This window comes from Prionailurus viverrinus, chromosome A3 (genome assembly GCF_022837055.1).
Source record: "Prionailurus viverrinus isolate Anna chromosome A3, UM_Priviv_1.0, whole genome shotgun sequence".
Taxonomy (NCBI): domain Eukaryota; kingdom Metazoa; phylum Chordata; class Mammalia; order Carnivora; family Felidae; genus Prionailurus; species Prionailurus viverrinus.
This window is the reverse complement of record NC_062563.1, coordinates 103401294-103424244: the sequence shown is the minus strand read 5'-3', so window position 1 is coordinate 103424244 and position 22951 is coordinate 103401294. Positions and strand designations below refer to the sequence as shown.

Here is a 22951-nt window from a genome sequence, read left to right as displayed (position 1 = left end):
GTATATACTAAACCATTTCAACAACTGTATCCCTGATAGTTTTCATAGAGTGGGCTTCAGAAAACTGAGTGCAAGTGTTTCCAATATGTACCATATAGTACAACGAAACACTAAAGGAAGCATCAGTGTATTAAAATCCCAATAAATCCGATTTCAACCCAACCTAGCTGAAGCACTGTCACAATAGAAATTTTCACATGTAGGTGAGATTCTTCTTTGACAGATGTAAAAGATTTAAAAATATCTACACCACAAGGTTGGTAGTTTTAAGGCTGGAATTTGATATTTTTTCATGTATTTGAAAATTCTTTGAGGGGCGCCTAGATGGCTCAGTCAGTTAGGCGTCTGATTCTTGATTTCAGCGCAGGTTATGATCTCACAATTTGTGAGTTTGAGCCCCCTGTTGGGCTCTGAACTGACAGTGCAGAGCCTGCTTAGGTTTCTCTCCCTCTCTCTCTCTGCCCATCCCTCACTTGTGTGTGCGTGTGTGTGCTCTTTTGCTCTCTCTCTCAAGATAAATAACTAAGTAAACTTATAAAAAATATTGGAAGCAGAACATTCCCAAAATATTCATTGGGCCACACCTCATGTAATAGAATTCAACTAAAACTGAAGGAAAATATTTAAGATTTTTCCATTTTTGAATCAGTCTTTGATACTATTAGAAAAGTTTTGTATTCCTTGGGCAGTATTCATGACTTAGCTAAAGATTGTTCACTCTTTGTAAAATGTCTTATTTTTACTGTTTTCCTCAAAATATTTCCTCCAGCTGTATTTCTATCTAAAATGGTTTTTTGGGGGCGCCTCGGTGGCTCAGTTGATCCTCCAACTCTTTTTCTCCTGTCCCTCTCCCCTGCTCACTCTCTCTCTCTAAAATATAAATAAATAAATACACAAACAAACAAATAAATAGAAATGGTTTTCTTTTTTGTGCAAGAATCCATGCCATTTTATAACTGACCAAAGTTACAAGTTCAGAGCCTGTTAAAAATATGTTTAAACATTTTTTGTTAGGTATTTAATTCTGATTTCAGCCACAAATTTCATTGATTTTTTTTTAAGTTTTTATTTAAATTTCAGTTAGCTAACATACAGTGTAATATTAGCTTCAGGTGTAGAATTTACTGATTCAAAGCCTTATTACAACACCTGGTGCTCATCATGACAAGTGCATTCCTTAATCCCCATCCCCCACCCACCTCCCCTCTGGTAACCACCAGTTTGTTCTCTATAGTTAAAAGTCTGTGTTTTTTGTTGTTGTTGTTGTTGTTTTTAATTTTTTTTTAACGTTTATTTATTTTTGAGACAGAGAGAGACAGAGCATGAATGGGGGAGGGTCAGAGAGAGGGAGACACAGAATCCGAAGCAGGCTCCAGGCTCCGAGCTGTCAGGACAGAGCCTGATGCGGGGCTCGAACTCATGGACTGCGAGATCATGACCTAAGCCGAAGTCGGCCGCTTAACCAACTGAGCCACCCAGGCGCCCCAAAAGTCTGTTTTTTGGTTTGCTCCCCCCACCCATTTTCTTATGGTTGAGTGGAAACTGCTTATGAAATTCATTACATTATGTATTTTCTGAAAATGTCTCCTTTGTAACTCTGCTATAGCAAGTTGCAGTTGCCACTGATTGTGTAATTTCTGTCATAGCTTCTGCCAGTTCTTTTTTTTTTTTCCCCCATTACTGTCCTGGTCATAGTTCTAGCTTTGGCATCCCCACTCAATTCTGCATCGGTCTTTGATTAAAAAGATAAGAATCAAGGGGCACCTGGGTGGCCCAGTTGGTTAAGCATCCAACTTTGGCTCAGGTTCCTGGGTTCGAGCCCTGCACAGGGCTCTGTGCTGACAGCTCGCAGCCTGGAGCCTGGTTCAGATTGTTTCCTTCTCTCTCTGTCCCTCCCCCACTATTGCTCTGTCTCTCTCTGTATCCCAAAATTCAATAAACATTAAAAAATTTTTTTAAGTGAGAATCAAAAACTGAGAGAAGAAATTTCTTCCTCTATCAAAGCCATGGTAAATTAACTGTCTGGGGTACACCAGGAATATGCTGGAGGCTGTGCTTATGAAGTCAATCGTCAGGTTAAGAGCAGATGGAATTGTAGCAATGAAGGTGTGAATGATACACGAACTCAAAGGGAGTAAAACTATCACATTAACTTTACAAAAAAAATATTTGGCATTGGTAGTATGCCTTTGTTTTAAATTTAAAATATTTTCTCTACTTGTTTTTTAGCTAGATACATAGTTACATTTCACAGTAGTTGCCAGTTACGATTTACATAGTTACCATTGTAACTCGTGCTGTCCGCATAATAAGCACGTTATGATGCTTCATCAATGGATGGGGGATAAAGTCACTTGAACTGAATCAATCTATTGTCGCAGAGTAGAACAGTGACATGTTTATGTCAGCTACTAGGAACAACACATGGCCTGACGTGCCTGCTGCAGGACCGGAGAAATATCTGAGGTCGTGCAATGGTTAATGCCATCCTACCAAAAGAGTGAAGTTGTGAATAATGGGAGAATACAACACTTCAGTTTTTACACTAAAACTAAACAAAGTTTAAAATTCAGTTCCCGTGTCACATTGGCCAGATTTCAAGTACTCAGAGGCCACGTGTGGCTAGTGGCCACTGTTTGGCCAGTGTAGATAGAGTGGAATATTCAGTGAGTTAGAAATTTATTGATTTTTGTTCCTTTGAATTCAAGTAACTTTCAAATTCTGTTGCCTTTGGCTTAAAAATAATTTTACTTTAGGGGCACCTGGGTGGCTGAGTCAGGTAAGCGTCCCACTTCAGCTCAGGTCATAATCTCACAGTTCACAAGTTTGAACCCCATGTTGGGCTCTGTGCTGACAGCTCAGAGCCTGGAACCTGTTTCAGATTCTGTGTCTCCCTCTCTCTCTCTCTCCCTCCCCCGTTCATGCTCTTTCAAAAATAAATAAAAACATTTAAAAATTCTGAAAAAATAATTTTACTTTAAATCTCTGTTGAAAATTTCATTATTTCTGCCGTTTGCTCATAGATTGATTTTGCAGGTGGATCTTTTTTTTTTTTTAATGTTAATTTCTTTAAAAGAGAGTGAGAGAGAGAGAGAGCCTGCCAGTATGAGCAGGGGAGAGGCAGAGAGAGAGAAGGAGAGAGGGAATCCCAAGCATGCTCTGTGGTTTCAACACAGAGTCTGACATGGGGCATGATCTCACGAACCATGAGGTCATGACCTGAGCTGAAATCAAGTTGGATGCTTAACCAACTGAGCCACCCAGGTGCCCCTTGCCGGTGGATCTTAACACAGGTTTAACATTAATAGTTCTGTTCTAGATAGTGAAGGGAGTGCACCTTAGGGAAGGCCTGCAGATCTTTGTGTGGGTTCCTTCCTGCCTCTGATTCCTGGGAAGTAAGAGTAAGTTTCAAGTGAGGACCGGGAGTTTGGAGCTTGCATAGTACCTATTTCCTACTACCTTTATGATCTTTGGAAATTTGCTTCTTGGTTGGACCCAGTGCCTCATCTATGAAATGGGATGCTAGTGCTTTCCCCTTTGGGGGTCTGATTGGAGAGGAAATGCAATGGGAGGCCCTTAGTAAGCCCTTGTGTTTATTAAGTGCCTTGCTCATGGCCTGACTTTATCTTCTGTCATGTTGTTTTGGGGTCAGGAGGTGTTTTTAGTTATGATCACTGGAGTCCTATGCCCCATTATTCTGTGCCTCCTTTATTCTGGGGTAACTGGGTGGCTCAGTCAGTTAAGCGTCTGACTCTTGGATTTTGGCTCAGGTCATGATCTCACAATTCATGAGTTCAAGCCCCAGGTCAGGGATATTCATTCTCTCTCTCTCCCTCTCTCCCCCACCCATCCCCTATTCTCTCTCTCTCTCAAGATAAATAAGTAAACATTAAAAAAAGGTAGATTCCTGCTTTATTCTAATAGTCATTGAAGCCAGGTTGCGCTAAAAACAAGCAATGAACTAAATAGATAATTGGATTCCTTTTTAAAATATATTTTTTAACATTTTTATTTATTTTTGAGAGACAGAGAGAGAGCGTGAGCAGGGGAAGGGCAGAGAGGGGAGACACAGAATCCAAAGCAGGCTCCAGGCTCTGAGCTGTCAGCACAGAGCCTGACATGGGGCTTGAACCCACACAACTGTGAGATCATGACCTGAGCCGAAGTTGGATGCTTAACTGACTGAGCCACCCAGGTGCCCCGGATAACTCAGATTCCTAAGCAGTGGCCTTTGTTCTTCAGAGAGTTGGGCCAAGATAGTATTTTTTTCTAGTAAATACTAGAATATAGTTTCCTAAATTCTCTACTTTGTTTTTTTAGCATAAGTTTAGCCTAACCACAACGTAAATGTTGAAAAAGTATGGTTTCAGACTTGCTTCCAGTTTCCTTAGGGATGTGTTTTTTTAATTTATGTATTTATGTATGTATGTATGTATGTATGTTTATTTATTTTTGAGAGAGAGAGAGAGAGAGAGAGAGAGAGAGACAGAGTGTGAGCAGGGGAGGAGCAGAGAGACGGAGACAGAATGAAGCAGGCTCCAGGCTCTGAGCTGTCAGCACAGAGCCTGACGTGGGGCTCGAACCCACGGACCGTAAGATCATGACCTGAGCCGAAGTCAGACGCTTCACCACTACGCCACCCAGGCACCCCTAGAGATGCATTTTATTTATTTTTTTATTTTTATTTTTTTCAACGTTTTTTATTTATTTTTGGGACAGAGAGAGACAGAGCATGAACGGGGGAGGGGCCGAGAGAGAGGGAGACACAGAATCGGAAACAGGCTCCAGGCTCCGAGCCATCAGCCCAGAGCCTGACGCGGGGCTCGAACTCACGGACCGCGAGATCGTGACCTGGCTGATGTTGGACGCTTAACCGACTCCGCCACCCAGGCGCCCCTAGAGATGCATTTTAAAAACAGCTGAAGTTCTGAGGGCGCCTTCAGTTAAGCGTCTGATTCTTGGTTTCCACTCAGGTCATGATCTTGAGGTTTCATGAGTTTGAGCCCTGTGTCAGTCTTTGTGCTGGCAGCATGGAGCCTGCTTGGGATTCTCTCTCCCTCCCTGCCCGTCCCCTACTCACACTGTTTCTGTCTCTCTCAAAATAAATAAATAAACTTAAAAAAAGTGAAAGATAACCTAGTTAAATACTGCTTTTAAAGTGAACAAATAAAAGGAGCTAAAGTTCTAGACATTAAGCTCCTGTTTAACTATCTGGAACATGCCTTAAGGGCTGCGTGTAGTAGCTATGTGCTGCCCAATAGTGTCTTACTGGTCTGCTCAGGGAGGCCAAGAGCAGAGTGGGATAAAGAAACCAGCTCCTGGCTCTGGTATTGCCCTGCCTCCTGACAAGCTCTGGGGGAAAGCACTGGCTTTTCTGAATGGAGTGGCAGGGTGTACTAAGAAGGGAGACTGACCCTCTGTCATCTGTCAGGCTAATCAAGACAAGCCCAGACCTGGCTGAGTCCTGCACATGGTTTCCAGAGTCCTATGTGATTTACCCAACTAATCTCAAGACCCCAGTTGCCCCAGCACAGAATGGAATCCACCCACCGATCCATAGCTCAAGGACAGATGAAAGGGAATTCTTCCTGGCTTCTTACAACAGAAAGAAGGAAGAGAGAGAAGGCAATGTTTGGATTGCAAAGTCATCAGCTGGTGCCAAAGGTGAGTTGGCATTGCTGTTCCCTTCTTTCTTTCCTGTAGGTTCCTATGTGCTTTGTTCTATTGTGCAGTAGAATTCAATGATATCTTTAGGTGAATGACTGTTCTAATCTGAATGCTCAAGGGTGGAGACCATGTCTAGTTACATAGTTTTAAATATTTATCTAGGTACTGATGACTTCTAAACGTATACCTCCAGCCAAAATATTTCCCTTTACGCTCCAGAGCCAGTGTGGAGGGCATTTCAAATGTAACATGTCTGATACAGAACTCTTCGTTTCCTGCCCAACTTAACCCACCCCAGCCTACCCCTCTTTTCAGTCTTCCCACATAGTATGTGATCCCACTCCTCACCTAGTCTCCGAAGCCCCAAACCTAGGATTCCTCCTTGACTGCTCTTTTCTTTATAATCCATACCTAATGCATCAGCAAGTCTTGTTAGCTCTACCTTCAAAGCACATTCTGAATTAGACTTTTTCTTGCCATTTCTACTGCTCTTACTTGAAGTTAAAACTATTATTGTCTCTGGTCTGTGTAACTGCTATGCCTGCTCCCAGCCAGTTCTCCTCTAAGAGAGAGTGGTATCTAAAAACACAAATCTAATCATTTTACTCCCTGCTCAAGACTGACCAGCTGGCTTCCCAATGCAGTTCAGATAAGCTCCAGACTGCTGATGGTAGCCGACACCATTTGACATTTGCTTGTATCTCTGGTCCCATCTCTGTTCTTTGCCTCGTTCACTGTTCTATAACCATGCCTGCCTAGAGTCCTACAAATACTCTAAATTTGTCTGCGTATCTTGAATGTGCTTATCGATTATTTTCTATTTCTTTCAGCTCAAATGTTACCTTGTCAGAGAAGCCCTTTTTTTTTCTAAAATAGCTTGTATGTCCATTGCTCTCTGTCCTTTGCCTTGCTTTATTTTTTTATCCTTGTACTAACCTCTCCCCAGCACTATATTACATATGTTTATCTGCTCGTCTCCTCTATCCTACCATAAGCTCCATGTAAACACAGACATTCTGTCTTGTTCATCTCTGTACCCTCCCCAGAGGCACTCAGTAAATATGTGTTGAATGAATGCATAGAAGGAATGAGATTTAGAATATTGACTCAGGCTCAAAATACAGGCTGTTCCCAATGTAATGAACACATAAACACAGTCTATCTCTGTAGCTACCATCATATGCTCCTTTTAAAACCATTCCATTTTGAACTTAATTCTTCTTTTATTGCCTTGGAAGACCATCTGGCCATTGGTATTCATTTCTATTCCCGGTCCAGTGGACCTCACCTTCTTTTCCACCAACCATGAGACAGGAGGGCATCACCTGGAATCTCCTGAAAGTGGGAGAGTTGGACTCTTGCCACGAGCCAGGTACCTCACCTACTTCTCTCTCCCCTCTTGTGACCTCTTCTCAAATACCAATCCTAGTAGCTTGGTTCTAATGATAAATGGGGAAATTGGAAGAGGAAATAGACATTTGCAGTACTCCATACTCCTTCTGTGGATTTGGGCTTGAGTCATAATGGCCATTGTAAGGATATCCTGTATCATGGAGCCTTAGCTGGAGTGAGAACCAGGAGTAAGGCAGGGCCTTTGGCGAAGGACATGTCAGGTCATGGCAGTGATCCTACCTGGGTGGTACCTGGACCCTCACCAAGACAAGACATGGAGTCGTGGTCAGCATCAGGGAGTGGTAAAAAGAGAATAGAATGCCAAACAAAGAAGAAATTTTGCTTGAGAAGTTGAGATAAGTGGTATGCATTTGTTTTGTTTGGTAACTACAAAATTAAACCATTAGGATGAATGAATGTCTTATATTCTTGTTAAACAAATATTGAGTATGTATCAGATGCTGGGAATAGTTGACTCAACCTTCACACTATATCCAGTATGAAGACCTCCTGTTCACCACCCCACCACACATTTTGCATTGTAGCCACCTTCACCACTCACCTGGAGCATTGCTCCCTGTCCTCCTGCCCTTGCCCGCTCTCCAGAGTCTACACACAGTACAGCAGACCCAGATCCTATTAAAGCACAGGCAGGCCCTATCACATCTGTGTTCAGTGCTGTCTCCCTGGTGCCGGGGCAGCACCTGGAACCCAGCAAAAGTTCAATATCTGTATTGAGTGATGAATGAACAAACGAATGAAGTCATGAGTGTTTGGAGATACAGTGATGATAAAATAGACCTGATCTCTTGCCCTCATGGACCCAATGGAGTAGAAGGCTAGAGATGCATCTATTTCCAGATAGATAGTTGAGATGAGAACAAAGAAGAAAAAAGACTATCACCTTGAAACTTCTTAAAGAATCCCAGGGGCGCCTGGGTGGCTCAGTCGGTTAAGCGTCCGACTTCCGCTCAGGTCATGATCTCGCGGTCCGTGAGTTCGAGCCCCGTGTCAGGCTCTGTGCTGACTGCTCAGAGCCTGGAGCCTGTTTCAGATTCTGTGTCTCCCCCTCTCTCTGACCCTACCCCGTTCATGCTCTGTCTCTCTCTGTCTCAAAAATAAATAAACAGGGGCGCCTGGGTGGCTCAGTCGGTTAAGCCTCTGACTTCGGCTCAGGTCACGATCTCGCGGTCCGTGAGTTCGAGCCCCGCGTCGGCTCTGGGCTGATGGCTCAGAGCCTGCGGATTCTGTGTCTCCCTCTCTCTCTGCCCCTCCCCCGTTCATGCTCTGTCTCTCTCTGTCCCAAAAATAAATAAACGTTTAAAAAAAACATTAAAAAAAAATAAATGTTAAAAAAAATTTTTTTAAATAAAAAATAAAAGAAATACAGTTAATGAAACATGGAAATATGCTACACTGGTATCCAACACTTACAAAATAAATGTAGATTTTATGTATCATTTTATACCTATAAAATAAAAACCTTCAGTCATACTGTTGCTGAAAGTTTGTTATGAACTGCTTCCTCTTAGTGGTGATACACAGACTTTTGAAAAAGTAATAAGATAATACAGAGGAAGAGCCATAAAGAATGCATAGGCTTTGGCCCACTAATCTCATTCCTGAAAACTTAACTTCAGGAAAATATTTTAAAAGAAACAAGAGTGATTTATTATGTGACCTGTAATAGCAAAGTGTTACTTAGAAACAATCCCACTGTCCAACAATCAGCAAATAAATGTGTAATTTTTTATATCCACACAATGGGATATTTTTTCAGCTACTGACGTAATTGTGATGTTAATGTAGAAACAGTGAAAGTATTTACAATATTAAGTGAAAAAAAATTGACAGTTTAAGGCGAGTTCACTGTGATTGAGCCAGTCTTTACTCTTATGGAAAGGAAGGTAATATTAAAAGATAAAAATAATTAGGAAGTAAGACCATAGGTAACTTTTCTATTTCACTTTAATGCCATGTTTTTTGCAATGATAATAGTTTTTAAAGTTATCAAAATGTATCTTTCTACCTTTTTCCTTTATTTTCCCCACCTATCAGCATTAGGTATATTCCTTTTTCAATAAGAAATAATTTACATAAGGAATAGCATAAGGAAAACAAAGTTGGGACAGATAGAAGGGAATGTGAACAGATTATGGAGAACAAGGCATCAAAGGTGATACAGTTTCAGGGCATTAGTAGGAAGGAGTGTTTTAGGATAACTATTTTAGAAGAAATGAAGAGAAGAGACTAAGTTCTATACTAAAAAACTGGCAAGTGGAAATAAAGAGGAACCAGGATATCTGAGTATGGTTCCTGAGGGAGATGAAACAGAAAGAAATTACAAAACAACTGTGAAAGAGGTCAAAAAGGACCTAAATAAATGGACAGATACACCATGTTCGTGGATTGCAAAGTTCAACATAGTAAAGATGTCAGTTCACCCTAAATTGATCTGTAGATTTAATATGATTACTATGATTGCTATCAAGACCTCAGCCAGGTTTTTGTGTATACATAAAGCTTCTTCTAAAATTCATATGGAAAAGCACAAGCCTCAGAGTAGCTTAAACGATTTCTTTGAAAAAGAAGAATCGAATGGGAAGAGTCATTGTATCTGGTATTAAAGCATACTATATGGCTACAGAAATCACTACACTGTGGTATTGGTGAGGGGTCAGAAACATGAATCTGTGGAAGAGCGAACTCAGAAATAAACCCCACATATATGCCCTCCTCATTTTTTATTTAAAACATTTTTGGAATGTTTTATTTATTTTTGAGACAGAGAGACAGAGCATGAGTGGAGGAGGGGCAGAGAGCAGGGGAAGAGACACAGAATCTGAAGCAGGCTCCAGGCTCTGAGCTGTCATCAAAGAGCCTGATGTGGGGCTCAAACCCTTGAACCATGAAATCATGACCTGAGCTGAAGTTGGACGCTTAACCACACCCCAAGCCCACCTCATTTTTAACAAAGTGCAAAAGCAGTTCCATAGAGGAAGGATAGACTTTTCAACAAATGGTGCTGGAGCAGATGGATATCCCTAGACAAAAAACAATGAACTTCCACCTTAACCTCACACCTTACACAAAAACTAATGCAAAATGGATTTGTGGACTTAAATGTAAAGTATAGAACTATAAAATTTTTTTCAGGAAAATAAATAGGAGATAGGGCTGGGCAAAGAGTTTTTAATCTTGATATCACATATATGACCATAAAAGTAAAAGTTGATAAGTTAAATCTCAACAAACTGAGGTTTTTAGCTCTGTGAAGGCCCTATTAAAGAGGATGAAAATACAAGCTATAGGCTTGGAGAAGGTATCTTCAAACCACATAACTGACAAAGGATATATCTAGAGTATATAAATGACTTTTAAAACTCAGCAGTTAAAAAAATAAAAAGAATCCAATTAGAAAATAGGCGAAAGAAACTGACAGAATGGGAGAGGATATTTGCAAATGACATATCAGATAAAGGGTTAGTATCCAAAATCTATAAAAAAGTTATCAAACTCAACACCCAAAAAACAAATAATCCAGTGAAGAAATGGGCAAAGGACATGAAAAGACACTTCTCCCAGGAAGACATCCAGATGGCCAACTGACACATGAAAAAATGCTCAACATCACTCATCATCAGGGAAATACAAATCAAAACCACAATGAGATACCACCTTACACCTGTCAGAATGGCTAACATTAACAACTCAGGCAACAACAGATGTTGGTGAGGATGCAGAGAAAGAGGATTTCTTTTGCATTGTTGGTGGGAATGCAAGCTGGTGCAGCCACTCTGGAAAACAGTATGGAGGTTCCTCAAAAAACTAAAATAGGACTACCCTACGACCCAGCAATTGCACTACTAGACATTTATCCATGGGATACAGGTGTGCTGTTTTGAAGGGACACATGCACCCCCAGGTTTATAGCAGCACTATCAACAATAACCAAAGTATGGAAACAGCCCAAATGTCTATCAATGGATGAATGGATAAAGAAGATGTGGTATATATATATACAATGGAGTATTACTCAGCAATCAAAAAGAATGAAATCTTGCCATTTGTGACTACGTGGATGGAACTGGAGGGTATTATGCTAAATGAAATTAGAGAAAGACAAAAATGATATGCCTTCACTCATATGAGGACTTTAAGAGACAAAACAGATGAACATAAGGGAAGGGAAACAAAAATAATATGAAAACAGGGAGGGGGACAAAACAGAAAAAACTCATAAATATGGAGAACAAACAGAGGGTTACTGGAGGGGTTGTGGGAGGGGGGATGGGCTAAATGGGAAAGGGCACTAAGGAATCTACTCCTGAAATCATTGTTGCACTATATGCTAACTAATTTGGGTATAAATTAAAAAAAAAATTAAAATAAATAAATAAAAGAAGCTAGGCAAAAGACATGAGAATGCATACCGTTGAAAGGCTCTGCAGATAAAAAATTACAAATGAAAAGATTTTCAATGTTATTAACCATTAGGGAAATGCAAATTAAAACCACAACAGTCCTATTAAAATGACTAAAATAAATGGTAATGACAGCAAATGCTGCAAGGGTCAGGAGAAAGTAGACCAATCACACAGTGCTGGTGGGAATGTAAAATGGTACAGCCACTATGGAAAAAAGTTTGGTGATTTCTTGTAAAACTAAACCTGTAACAACCATATAACCTAGCAATTGCACACACTTGGGCATTTGTCCCAGAAAAATTAAAAGTTGGGGTGCCTGCCTGGCTCACTTGGTGGAGTGTGTGACTCTTGATCTCAGGGTCGTGAGTTTGAACCCCACGTTGGGTGTGGAGCCTACTTAAAGAAAGAAAGAAAGAAAGAAAGAAAAGAGAAAGAAAGAGAAAGAAAAATAAAAACTCACATCCATGCAAAAATCTATACATGATTGTTCATAGCAGCTTTATTTGTAATAGCCCCAAATTGGAAACAACTCAGATTCCTTCAGAAGCTGAATGATTAAAAAAAAAAAAAGCTGAAGGATTAAGCCAACTGTGGTGAATTGATACCTTGCAATATTAGTAATAAAAGGGAATGATACATGCAGCAACTTAGATGCATCTCCAGGGAATCATGCTGAATGAAAGAAACCAATCCCCAGAGATGACATACTATATAATCGTATTTATATAAAATTATTGAAAAGACAAAATTATGGAAATGGAGAACAGATTAGTAGTTTTCAGGAGGGTGTTATGAGGAACATAACATATGAAAGAAACCAATGAAAGAAACCAATCCCCAGAGATGACATACTATATAATCGTATTTATATAAAATTATTGAAAAGACAAAATTATGGAAATGGAGAACAGATTAGTAGTTGTCAGGAGGGTGTTATGAGGAAGGAAGTAGTTGTAACAACACTGAGGGATCCGTGCAATAATGGATCCAGAATGTGGATCTATATCCTATATCCAGAATGTGTAAAGAACTCGGATAAGAGTAAAAAAAAACAAAAACAAAAACAACCTAATTAACAAAAGAGCAAAGAAACTAAACAGACATTTCTCCAAAGAAGATATACAAATGGCCAATAAGCACATGAAAACACGTTCAATGTTGTTAGTCATTAGGGAAATGCAAATCAAAACTGCAATGAGATACCACTTCATACGCACTAGGATGGCTATAATCAAGAAGACAGAAAGTGTTGGCAAGGATGTGACAAAATTGAAATACTCATATATTGCTATTGAGAATGTAAAATGACATGGACGTTTTGGAAAATAGTTTGGCAGTTTCTCAAAAAGTTAAACATAGAGTTACCATATGACCTGACTGTTCACTCCTAGGTATATTCATGAAAGAATTGAAACCATGTCCACACAAAAACTTGTATGAAGATCTTCATAACAGCATTATTTATAAGTACCAGACAACAATGGAAAAATCTCAAATGTCCATCAGTTGATGAATGGATGAACAAAAATGCTATATCCACACAATGGAATATTACCAAGTCCTGGAAAGGAAGAATGAAGTAGTGGTACATGTTACAATATGGATGAATCTTGAAGATATTATGCTAAGTGAAGAAGCCAGACACAAAGGCCACATATCTTATGATTCCATTTATATGAATCATCTAGACTAAGCAAATCCATAGAGACATCAAGTATATTAGTGGTTGTCAGAGAATAGGGTAAGGAAGGAATGGGAAGTGACTGCTAATGGACATGGGTTTTGGGGGGGAGGTGAGGAAAATGTTCTGAAATTGTTAGTGATGGTTGCAAATCTCTTGGATATATGAAAAACCATTGAATTGTATACATTAAAAGGGCAAATCTTATAGTATGTAATATGCATCTCAATACAACTGTTGAAAGGACATTTATTTAATGTTGATAGACACTTTACACGTATATAATTTTTCCTATTACAATGCTATAGGGAATTGACTTGTACAAGTGTGTTTATGCTCTAACCTTCTGGATATTTCTATAAGCTGTAGAGTGAGAGGTGGGTTTATTAAAGTTTTGATCATGGTAGCTAGTGACCAACAGTAGAGTGGCATTTATTTAGGATGCTTGGATGTTTTGAATGTCTGTAAAAATGGAAATTTCATGGTTGGAGCCTGTCAAAGTAGTTAGTGTTCATGGTCCTATGTGGAGAAGGAAGTAGATAGCCCTGGTGCCCTTATGGGCAGAGGGGAGAGTGTGAGAGACTTGGGGGACTGAAGGGATGGAAGAGGAAGAGTGAGCAGTCCAGTAGAAGCCTCCTTCCAGTTTTCTCCCAGTATCTCCCCGCTGGCTTTGTAGAGAGCTTTAACTCTTGGGATGAACTTGACTGATTTCTGTTACAATTTTGCCCTGTTAGGTGAAGGCATCCTCATCTCCTCGGAGGCTTCAGAACTTCTGGATTTCATTGACAACCAGGGTCAGGTGCATGTGATCCAGAAATACCTTGAGCACCCTCTGCTTCTGGAGCCAGGTCACCGCAAATTTGACATTCGGTAATGCATCAGTGTCTGGAGTTTTTGTTACTGAGGTGAAAATAATGCAGGGGTGGGTGATGAGGAGGGTAACATGGAATGTAAGGAAGTATTTGACCACGTTTCATAAGTAGCCAAAATTGAGCACAGCTTAATAGAACTGAGGTTCTGTACCTAATTTTCTGTTTTTCCTTTAGTATTTCTCTTTTCTTTGTAGAAATGTTGCTAAAATTATGGATTTCTCTTTTTTGTATGTTTTCTTTAATCAAAATGACTTGTGGCTCCAAAGAAGAGAGTCTAAATGTATGGGGCTTGCTTATGGACAAAGCTGTGAGATGTACATACAACTCATAATTAAGACACAACAAAATAATAATGTTCTTACTTCATTATTTGTGTCCTATTTTTTAAGAATTTCATAAACACACCTTAGGTTTTTGGATTTTAACTTTCTGAGCAATGGGCCTGGCATAGAGTAAGAGGTTGTATTGTGCTTTAAACAGCCCTGTCCCCAGCCTTCCTGTGGCCTTGCTGACATTTCCTCATTGAGGACTCTGTCTTCTTGATGCCTTTGTAATGACTTGCTCTTCTTCAACACCAGTCCTGTGTCAGATCAGCTTCAGGGTGAACAGTCTTCCTCTTAAGATTACTAATAGAGCAAACATGGCAAATGGAGGTTTCATGGATAAACCTTAGGACCCAGCCCATCTGGATCTCTTTAAAATGCTGTATCTTTTGAACTGATCAAAGTCTTCTTGTCATTTATGTCATAATCTGCTCTCTTAGCTAATAGCAGATTCATAATCTGCTATCTTGGCTATGGCTTTCCTGATATAATTTTAGAATCTACCTCCTTCCTCTACATCCCTCCAAAAAAGGTAAGGAATGGGGATGATATATATACTGTGGAGAAACTTTGAATAAAATTGTTCTCATTGACTTGCAGAAGCTGGGTCTTAGTGGATCATCAGTATAATATCTACCTCTACAAAGAGGGTGTGCTTCGGACTGCTTCAGAACCATATCATGTTGATAATTTCCAAGACAAAACCTGCCATTTGACCAATCACTGCATTCAGAAGGAATACTCAAAGAACTATGGAAAGTACGAAGAAGGGAATGAAATGTTCTTTGAGGAGTTCAATAAGTACCTAATAAGTGCTTTGAACATTACGCTGGAGAGTAGTATCTTGCTACAAATTAAACATATAATAAGGTAACTGAATTGTATCTTTTTTGGTTGTGTGTCTTGAAGAAGCTTTGGACAGTTTGTGCCTTTCAAGGAATTATTCCATTTAAGCTCTCTAAGGACAAAAGTTATTTGTTAAATTCCTTTATTATCCCTTCAGTATCTGTAGGAACTGTAATGATGTCACTGTTTGCACTCTTTATATTGGTATCTTCTATTTTACCTCTATTGGCTAGAGGTCTATCAGTGTTATCTTTTTAAAAAGTCACCTTTTGGCTTTACTGATTTTCTCTATTGTTTTTATTTTTTATTTCTGTGATTTATGCTCCTTATTGTTTCCTTTCTTCTGCTTTTTTTGAGGGGTTTAATTTGTTTTCTAGTTTCCTTAACACAAGAGGTTAGACCATTGATTTGAGAGATTACCTTTTTTAAGTGCGTTTAATGCTGTCAGTTTCCCTCTAAATACTTACTGACACATCCCCCAGGTTTTGCTATGTTGTGTTTTCATTTTCATTTTATTAAAATATTTTCTAGTTTTCCTTGTGATTTCATCTTTGACTTGTGTTACTTAGAAATTTTCGCTTAACTTCCAAATATTTGGGGATTTTCCACATATTTTTCTATTACTGATTTTTATTTTAATTCCATCATGGTCAGAGAACATACTTTAAAATTTGTTAAAGTTTGTGTCATGGCCCACAATATGATCCAGTTTTAGTGAATGTTCCATGTGCACTAAAAATAACATTTATTCTGCTATAGTTGGGCTGAGTGTTCTATAAATGTGAATTAGGTGAAAGTGATTAGTGTTCAAGTCTTTTACATCCTTGCTGAATTTCTGTTCTGCTTGTTCTGTTCATGATTGAAAGGGAAAACATTGAAGTCTCCAAGTATAATTTTGGATTTATCTACGTCTCCTTTAGTTTTATCAGTTTTGCTTTATATGTTTTGAAGATCTGTTTTAGGTGCATACACATTTAGAATTGTTACCTTTTTTGTTTTTTGGCAACTGACCACTTTATCCATATGTAATTTCTGTCTTTATCTCTGGTAATATTTCTTATTTTAAAGTACATTGTCTGATATTAATTAATGTAGCCACTCCAGCTTTTTTTGATTAGTGATATGTCTCCATCCCTTTACTTCTATCCTATTCTGTTCCGTTCTATATTTAAAGTGGGCTTCTGGTAGACAGTGTATAGTTAGGTTTTGTTTTTGTTTTGTTTAACAAAACAGCCAATATCGTAATCTCTACCTTTCTAATTGGTGTGTTTTTATCATTTGAATTTAATTATTATTGGTTTGGCTGGATTTATATGTACTATTTTTTTATTTACTATCTGTCCCCTTTTGGTTTTGTTTTTCATTTTCCCATTGCCTCCCTTTTAAAAAATTATTTGAATTTACTGCAGTGCCTCGGTGGCTCAGTTGGTTGGGCCTCTGACTTTTTGGCCCAGGTCATGATCTCGTGGTTTGTGAGTTTGAACCCCGCGTCAGGCTCTGCGCTGACAGCTCAGAGCCTGAAGCCTGCTTCGGATTCTGTGTCTCCCTGTCTCTCAAAACTGAATAAATGTTAAAAAAAATTTTTTTAAATAGAAATTATTTGAGTTTACTTAGAATTATTGAATTTACTTGAATTACTTAGAATTTTTAAATAAAAATTATTTTAATTTTTCTGTTGAGTATTTGGCTTTCTCCCTCTCTCTTAGTGTTTAGGGATTATGATTTATATACCTAATATTTATTTCACAGCCTTCTTAGAGTTAATAATTTATCACTTCAAATAAAGTGCAGAAAACTTATAACCTTATAGTTCACTTAATTCTCCCCCTCTATAGTTGTTGTATATATTACATCTACATACATTGAAATCTCTACCACGTAATGTTATAATTTTTGTTACCAATATTCATATGTATATATTATATGTATGACAGATTATCAGGTTGGATTTTTTTTTTAATACAAAACCAAATTGTATGCTGTCTACAAGAAACCCACTTTAAATATAAAAAGAGAAAAATATTTTTTTATTTGCCTTTTTTTATTCTCTTCCTTCAGTCCTGAAGTTCCAAGTTTCTCTCTGGTATTATTTCCCATTAGACTTTAGCATTTCTTTTAGAGCAGTTCGTTCTGTAGGTAATAACGTCTTTTAATTTTCTGTCATCTGAGAATGCCTTTGTCTCACCTTATTCCTGAAGGATATTTTCACTGCTGTTGCACAAACATAATGTCAAGCAAAAATTACAAAAAATATAAACTGTGTATACAAGATGCATACAGGTTGATTCTGTTCATATAAATTGAAAAGCAAAACTGAAGTTATTTAGAGGAATGTGCATGTGTGGTTAAAATAGAGAACTGAAGGAATGAAAAACATAAAATTCAAAATAGTGGTTATCTCTGAAGGGGAAGCAGAAGGCACCAGAGAAAGGATCCTAAAGGAATTGGATTGTAGATACGTGGTGGTCATTAATGCCACCTATATTTTAAACTCACAAGACATCATCATTATCATCATCATTATTATTATAGAGTTAATAGTCATTTAGATTTTCCTATACATTTTAACCTTTTATGTTGCTTTTTTTTCTTTCATTCATTTTCTTGCTTTTGTCTAGGATCAGTTTCCTAACTCTTTTTTTTTTTTTTTATGTTTATTCATTTTTGAAAGACAGAGAGAGACAGAGCACAAGCAGGGGTGGGGCGGGGAGAGAGGGGGACACAGAATCTGAAGCAGGCTCCAGGTTCTGAGCTGTCAGCACAGAGCCCGATGCAGGGCTCGAACTCCCGAACCGTGAGATCATAACCTGAGCCAAAGTCGGATGCTCAACTGACTGAGCCACCCAGGCGCCCCATCAGTTTCCTAATTCTTAAAAAACTCATTTTTATTCCTTTTTAAGTAAAGTCTGCTGCTGATGAATCATTTTGGTTTTTTATTTATCTAATAATTTATCTACATTTTTTTCTTTAAGATTTGTTTAAATGTTTGTTTATTTTTTTGAGAGAAAGAGAGGGGGGAGGGAGGGGCAGAGAGAGGCAGAAGAGAGAGGCAAAGCAGGCTCCAGGCTGTGAGCTTTCAGCACCGAGCCTGATGCCAGTCTCAAAGTCATGGACTGTGAGATCATGAGCTGAGCCGAAGTTGGATGCTTAACTGAGCCACACAGGTGCACCTATTTTCTTTATTTTTTTAAAAGACGTGGAAAGATTTTTTAAAGACATGTTATGGAAATGGATTTCTAGATCAACAAAATCTTTTTTTTTTTTTTTTAAACACTTTGAAGATGGCTTGCCATTGTCTTCTGGCTTCTGTCTCTTTCTGGCTTCTGTCTCTTCCTTTGAGGTGTCAGCAACAATTTTAGCTTGCTCTGTGTCTTTTCTCTGTTTTGAAGATTTATTTTCATTGATTTTTATAAGCGTTACTGTGAGTTGTGTATACTTGTCTTTGTACTTATTGCTGCCTACGTGTCATAGTGCTTCTTGAATCTGCAGCTACAGGTCTTTTATTTGTTTTGGAATATTCATGGCCGCCATCTTTTCCCTTTTGGCTTTTGTCCCATTCTTCTTTCCTCTGGGACTGTAATTACATGGTACCAATCCTTTTCACTGTCTCATATTTCTCCCATGGTTTTTGTGTATCATTTGGTCTCTTTAGCAATTGAAACCTGTTTAAAAAGGAAAAAGGAAAATGCCAATAAAATGTGTTGATAACTCATCTCTTGAGCTCTTGATTTTAGGGATTGTGCTTTTCGGTTCTAGAATTTCCATTTGACCCTTTTTAGATTATAGTTCTCTTGTGAAATTTCCCACTTGTCTTACATCGTCTTGAACATGTTAACAGTGATTCTTTAACATCTTCATTTGATTAGTCTGAAATTTGAATTACCTGTAGTAGAGGTTAGCAAACTATGTCCTATGGGCCAAATCCAACCTAAAGCCTGTTTTCATATAAACCATAAGCTAAAAGTGGTTTTTACATTTTTAAAAGATTTTTTAGAAATAGAAGAATACGTAGCAGAAACTCTCTGTAGCCTTCAAAATCTAAAATAGTTACTGTCTGGTCCTTTGTAGAAAAAGTTTGCCAACCCCTGACTTACATGTTTGCTTCTGTTGTCTGTTTTTTCTCTCGGTCCTGTTTCTTGATATGCCTGCAAATAATTTTTTACTGCTATTACTCATTTATTATAGTTTACTAAATCCAATAGAGATTTTTTTAAATTTTTTTAACGTTTATTTATTTTTGAGACAGAGAGAGACAGAGCATGAATGGGGGAGGGTCAGAGAGAGAGGGAGACACAGAATCTGAAACAGGCTCCAGGCTCTGAGCCATCAGCACAGAGCCTGACGCGGGGCTTGAACTCACGAACCACGAGATCATGACCTGAGCTGAAGTCGGACACTTAACCGACTGAGCCACCCAGGAGCCCCCAATAGAGATTTTTTTTAAGTTGAGGTATAACATGTGTATGGTAAATTCCATACATCTTAAGTGTACAGTGTGGTGAACTTCTAATTATGCGTATACTCAGATAATCATTACACGAATCATGATATAAAATATTTACAGCACCTCAGAATACTGTCTTGAACTCCCTCAAAATATATACTTCATGCCACTGATAGCCACTCTTCTGACTTTTATTACCATCCTTTTGCTTACTCTTACACTTTATGTAAATGGAATTATATGTATTTCCTGTTTCCTGTTCAACTTTTTTCACAACTATACCTATGGGTTTCATCTGTATTGTTGCATAGGAGTAATTTACCTTTTTTACTGCTGTGTGATATTTCATTGTGTGATTATTACATGATTTATCCCTTCTATAGTCGATGGACATCTTGGTCTTTATCTTTTATATTTTAGACCTATAATCTACCTGAATTGTTATATGTCAAGTGTCATGTTTCTCTATGGGGTATCCCGTTGACCCAGGACCATTTGTGCATAAGGCTGACCTTTCCTCACTGTATTTTGGTGAGGCTTTGTTATAAATCAGGTGATCCTTTATGTGAGTGATCTCCATTCTGTTCTGTTGGTCTCTTATCTGTTCTGTCATTACCACCTGTCACAATGACTGAGACTTTTTCCTTAATGTATTCTACTATAGAGTCTGGCAGAATAATTATAGAGTCCCATTCCTTCAGGGATTGTAGGTGCTTGGAATTCTGACACCAGAGAAATCAAGTATGCTGAAGAAAGATTTCCTATTTTAGGCAAAAGATTTATTAGATATTTGTTATACCACCACCACCATCACCACTCCCCCATTGTTCTGTACAGTTCAGAGAGTGCTGCTACTTTGGTGCTATAAATGCTCCCAACAGCTCTTACGCGTGTATGTGTGTGGTTTTTTTCCCCCTGCTAGCCTCCCCCTAACTTCCCACTCCTGCTGAAAAAAGATGTACTGTATAAAGTCTCCAATGATGAAAAAAATTCTTTAAAGTGAATTATTAATCTTGAGCTTCCAGCAAATTAAAAAAATATTTAATTTTGATTTGCTTCTGGCTCTTGGTTTTTCCTTTATCTGTTTGAGCATGTTTCTTTCACTTCGTTGGGGTTCTTTCTTTTCTTTCCTTCTTTCTCTTTCTTTCTTTCTTTCTATCATGAACATCTATTAAATTTAAATGTTTTCTTAATTATAATATTGGAAAGGATATTTTAATTAAACAAAAGTTAGGGGCGCCTGGGTGGCTCAGACACTTAAGTGTCCAGCTTTGGCTCAGGTCATGATCTCTTGGTTTGTGAGTTTGTGAGTCCCACATAGGGCTCTCTGCTGTCAGTGCAGAGTCTGCTTTGGGTCTTCTGTCTCCCTTGCTCTCTATCCCTCCCCCTCTCACGCATGGGCAAGCGTGTCCACGTGTGCACACGCTCTTTCCGTCTCTTTTTCTCTCTCAAAAATAAACAAACATTTGGGGTACATGGGTGGCTAAGTTGGTTAAGCATCCAACTTTGGCTCAGGTCATGATCTTGTGATTCATGAGTTCCAGCCCTGCATCAGGCTCTGTGCTGACCACTCAGAGCCTGGAGCCTGCTTTGGATTCTGTGTTTCCCTCTCTCTCTGCCCTTCCCTGACTCACGCTCTGTCCCTGTCTCTCAAAAATGAATTTAAATGTTTAAAAAAAATTTTTTTTAATAAAATAGGGGGCGCCTGGGTGGCTCAGTCGGTTGATAGTCCAACTCTTGGTTTCAGCTCAGGTCATGATCTCATGGTTCATGGCATTGGACCCCACCGTGGCCTGTGCTAACAGCACAAAGCCTGCTTGAAATTCTCTCTCTCCCTCTCTCCCTTTGTCCCTTCTCTGCTTGCTCTCTCTCTCTCAAAAAACTAAACTCGGGGCGCCTGGGTGGCTCAGTAGGTTGAGCATCCGACTTCGGCTCAGGTCATGATCTTGCGGTCTGTGAGTTCGAGCCCCGCATCAGGCTCTGTGCTGACAGCTCAGAGCCTGGAGCCTGCTTCACATTCTGTGTCTCCCTCTCTCTCTGACCCTCCCCCATTCATGCTGTCTCTCCCTGTCTCAAAAATAAATAAACGTTAAAAAAAAAATTTAAAAATAAATAAATAAATAAACTGAAAGAAAAAAATAAAATAAAAATAAAGCAAAATGTCATGTGTAAAAATGTTTTAAAAAAAGTTAAGGGTATTCTTTCATAGTAGAGATAAAGGTACAGAAAAAAATGTGATATGTGCCTTACCAGTGTAGGTTAAAAATGAATGAGAGAAGAAAATTTTATTCCAGTTGGTTGTTAAATGGCTAACTGACCAAAATTATATTTAAAGGTTTAAATATATGCATAGAAATATTTTCCTTTTCAGGGGGAGAAAAAGTAAGTTGACACTTGGAGAGGGTCGAGATGGAGGGAAGTCGGGGGAGCAAGACCCCGGCTCCAAGTTCACAGAGGTCCCAGTTCGTTCGTTCTTTCTTTCTTTCTTTCTTTCTTTCTTTCTTTCTTTCTTTCTTTTTTCCTTTTCTTTTCTTTTCTTTTCTTTTCTTTTCTTTTCTTTTTTTTTTAAAGGTCCCAGTTCTTTAATGTCATTAGTCACAAACTACCTGTACAGATACATTATGGAGTCAGTTACATGGAAGCCAATTTCTTTATTTTTCCTTCTAAACATACAGTTGTGTAGGAGGAAAGCCATTCCTGGTAATCTTAGAGTTGTCATAACATATTTTATTACTAGAATAGATATTTTGCCCCAACATTCAGTTGAGGGAAAAATCAGGGAAGGTCTTCATAAAACAAATAGCATAGGTTGTCTGGGATGGTTATTCTGAAAAACAGTGATTTATTATTCATAGGTTCTTTATAAATTATTTCATTGAACTATCCCAGCACTAGGACTAGGTATTATTTTTACCCCTTCCTTTATGGATAAAGAAATCAAAGCTTGGCCCAGAGAGGTTAAAAAAAAACTTGTTCCAAATTTTGGCCTTAGCCCCCTGACCTTAGATCTCATGTACTTACTCATTTTCTGAGATTGACTTTGAACTTTTTTGTGTTTGTGTTTTTTCCCAATTTTTTTGAACAGTAGTGGTGTTCATAATAATTCTATTTTCTATTTCAATATTTAAATCTTTTAATTAGTAATAATTTGGCATTAGAACTGGAGCTAGTGAAAGAATTAGAACTGGAGCCAGTGAAAGAAATGAATTCTTTTAATTAGTAATAATTTGGCATTAGAACTGGAGCTAGTGGAAGAAATGAATGAGGCCAGCTTCACTGCAAATTCTGCCCTTCACCAA

At 38.5% G+C, this 22951-nt stretch overlaps 1 protein-coding gene across 1 annotated transcript in view; it reads left to right on the top strand.

Annotated features, from left to right (window-relative positions):
* Positions 1 to 22951, top strand: part of TTL (tubulin tyrosine ligase) — a 41610-nt gene that overhangs the window by 8659 nt on the left and 10000 nt on the right. Inside the window, exons 3-5 of the mRNA XM_047854107.1 lie at positions 5432 to 5664; positions 13902 to 14037; positions 14963 to 15232. Of these exons, the coding sequence (XP_047710063.1) occupies positions 5432 to 5664; positions 13902 to 14037; positions 14963 to 15232 (639 nt within the window). The remainder of the gene's footprint in view (positions 1 to 5431; positions 5665 to 13901; positions 14038 to 14962; positions 15233 to 22951) is intronic.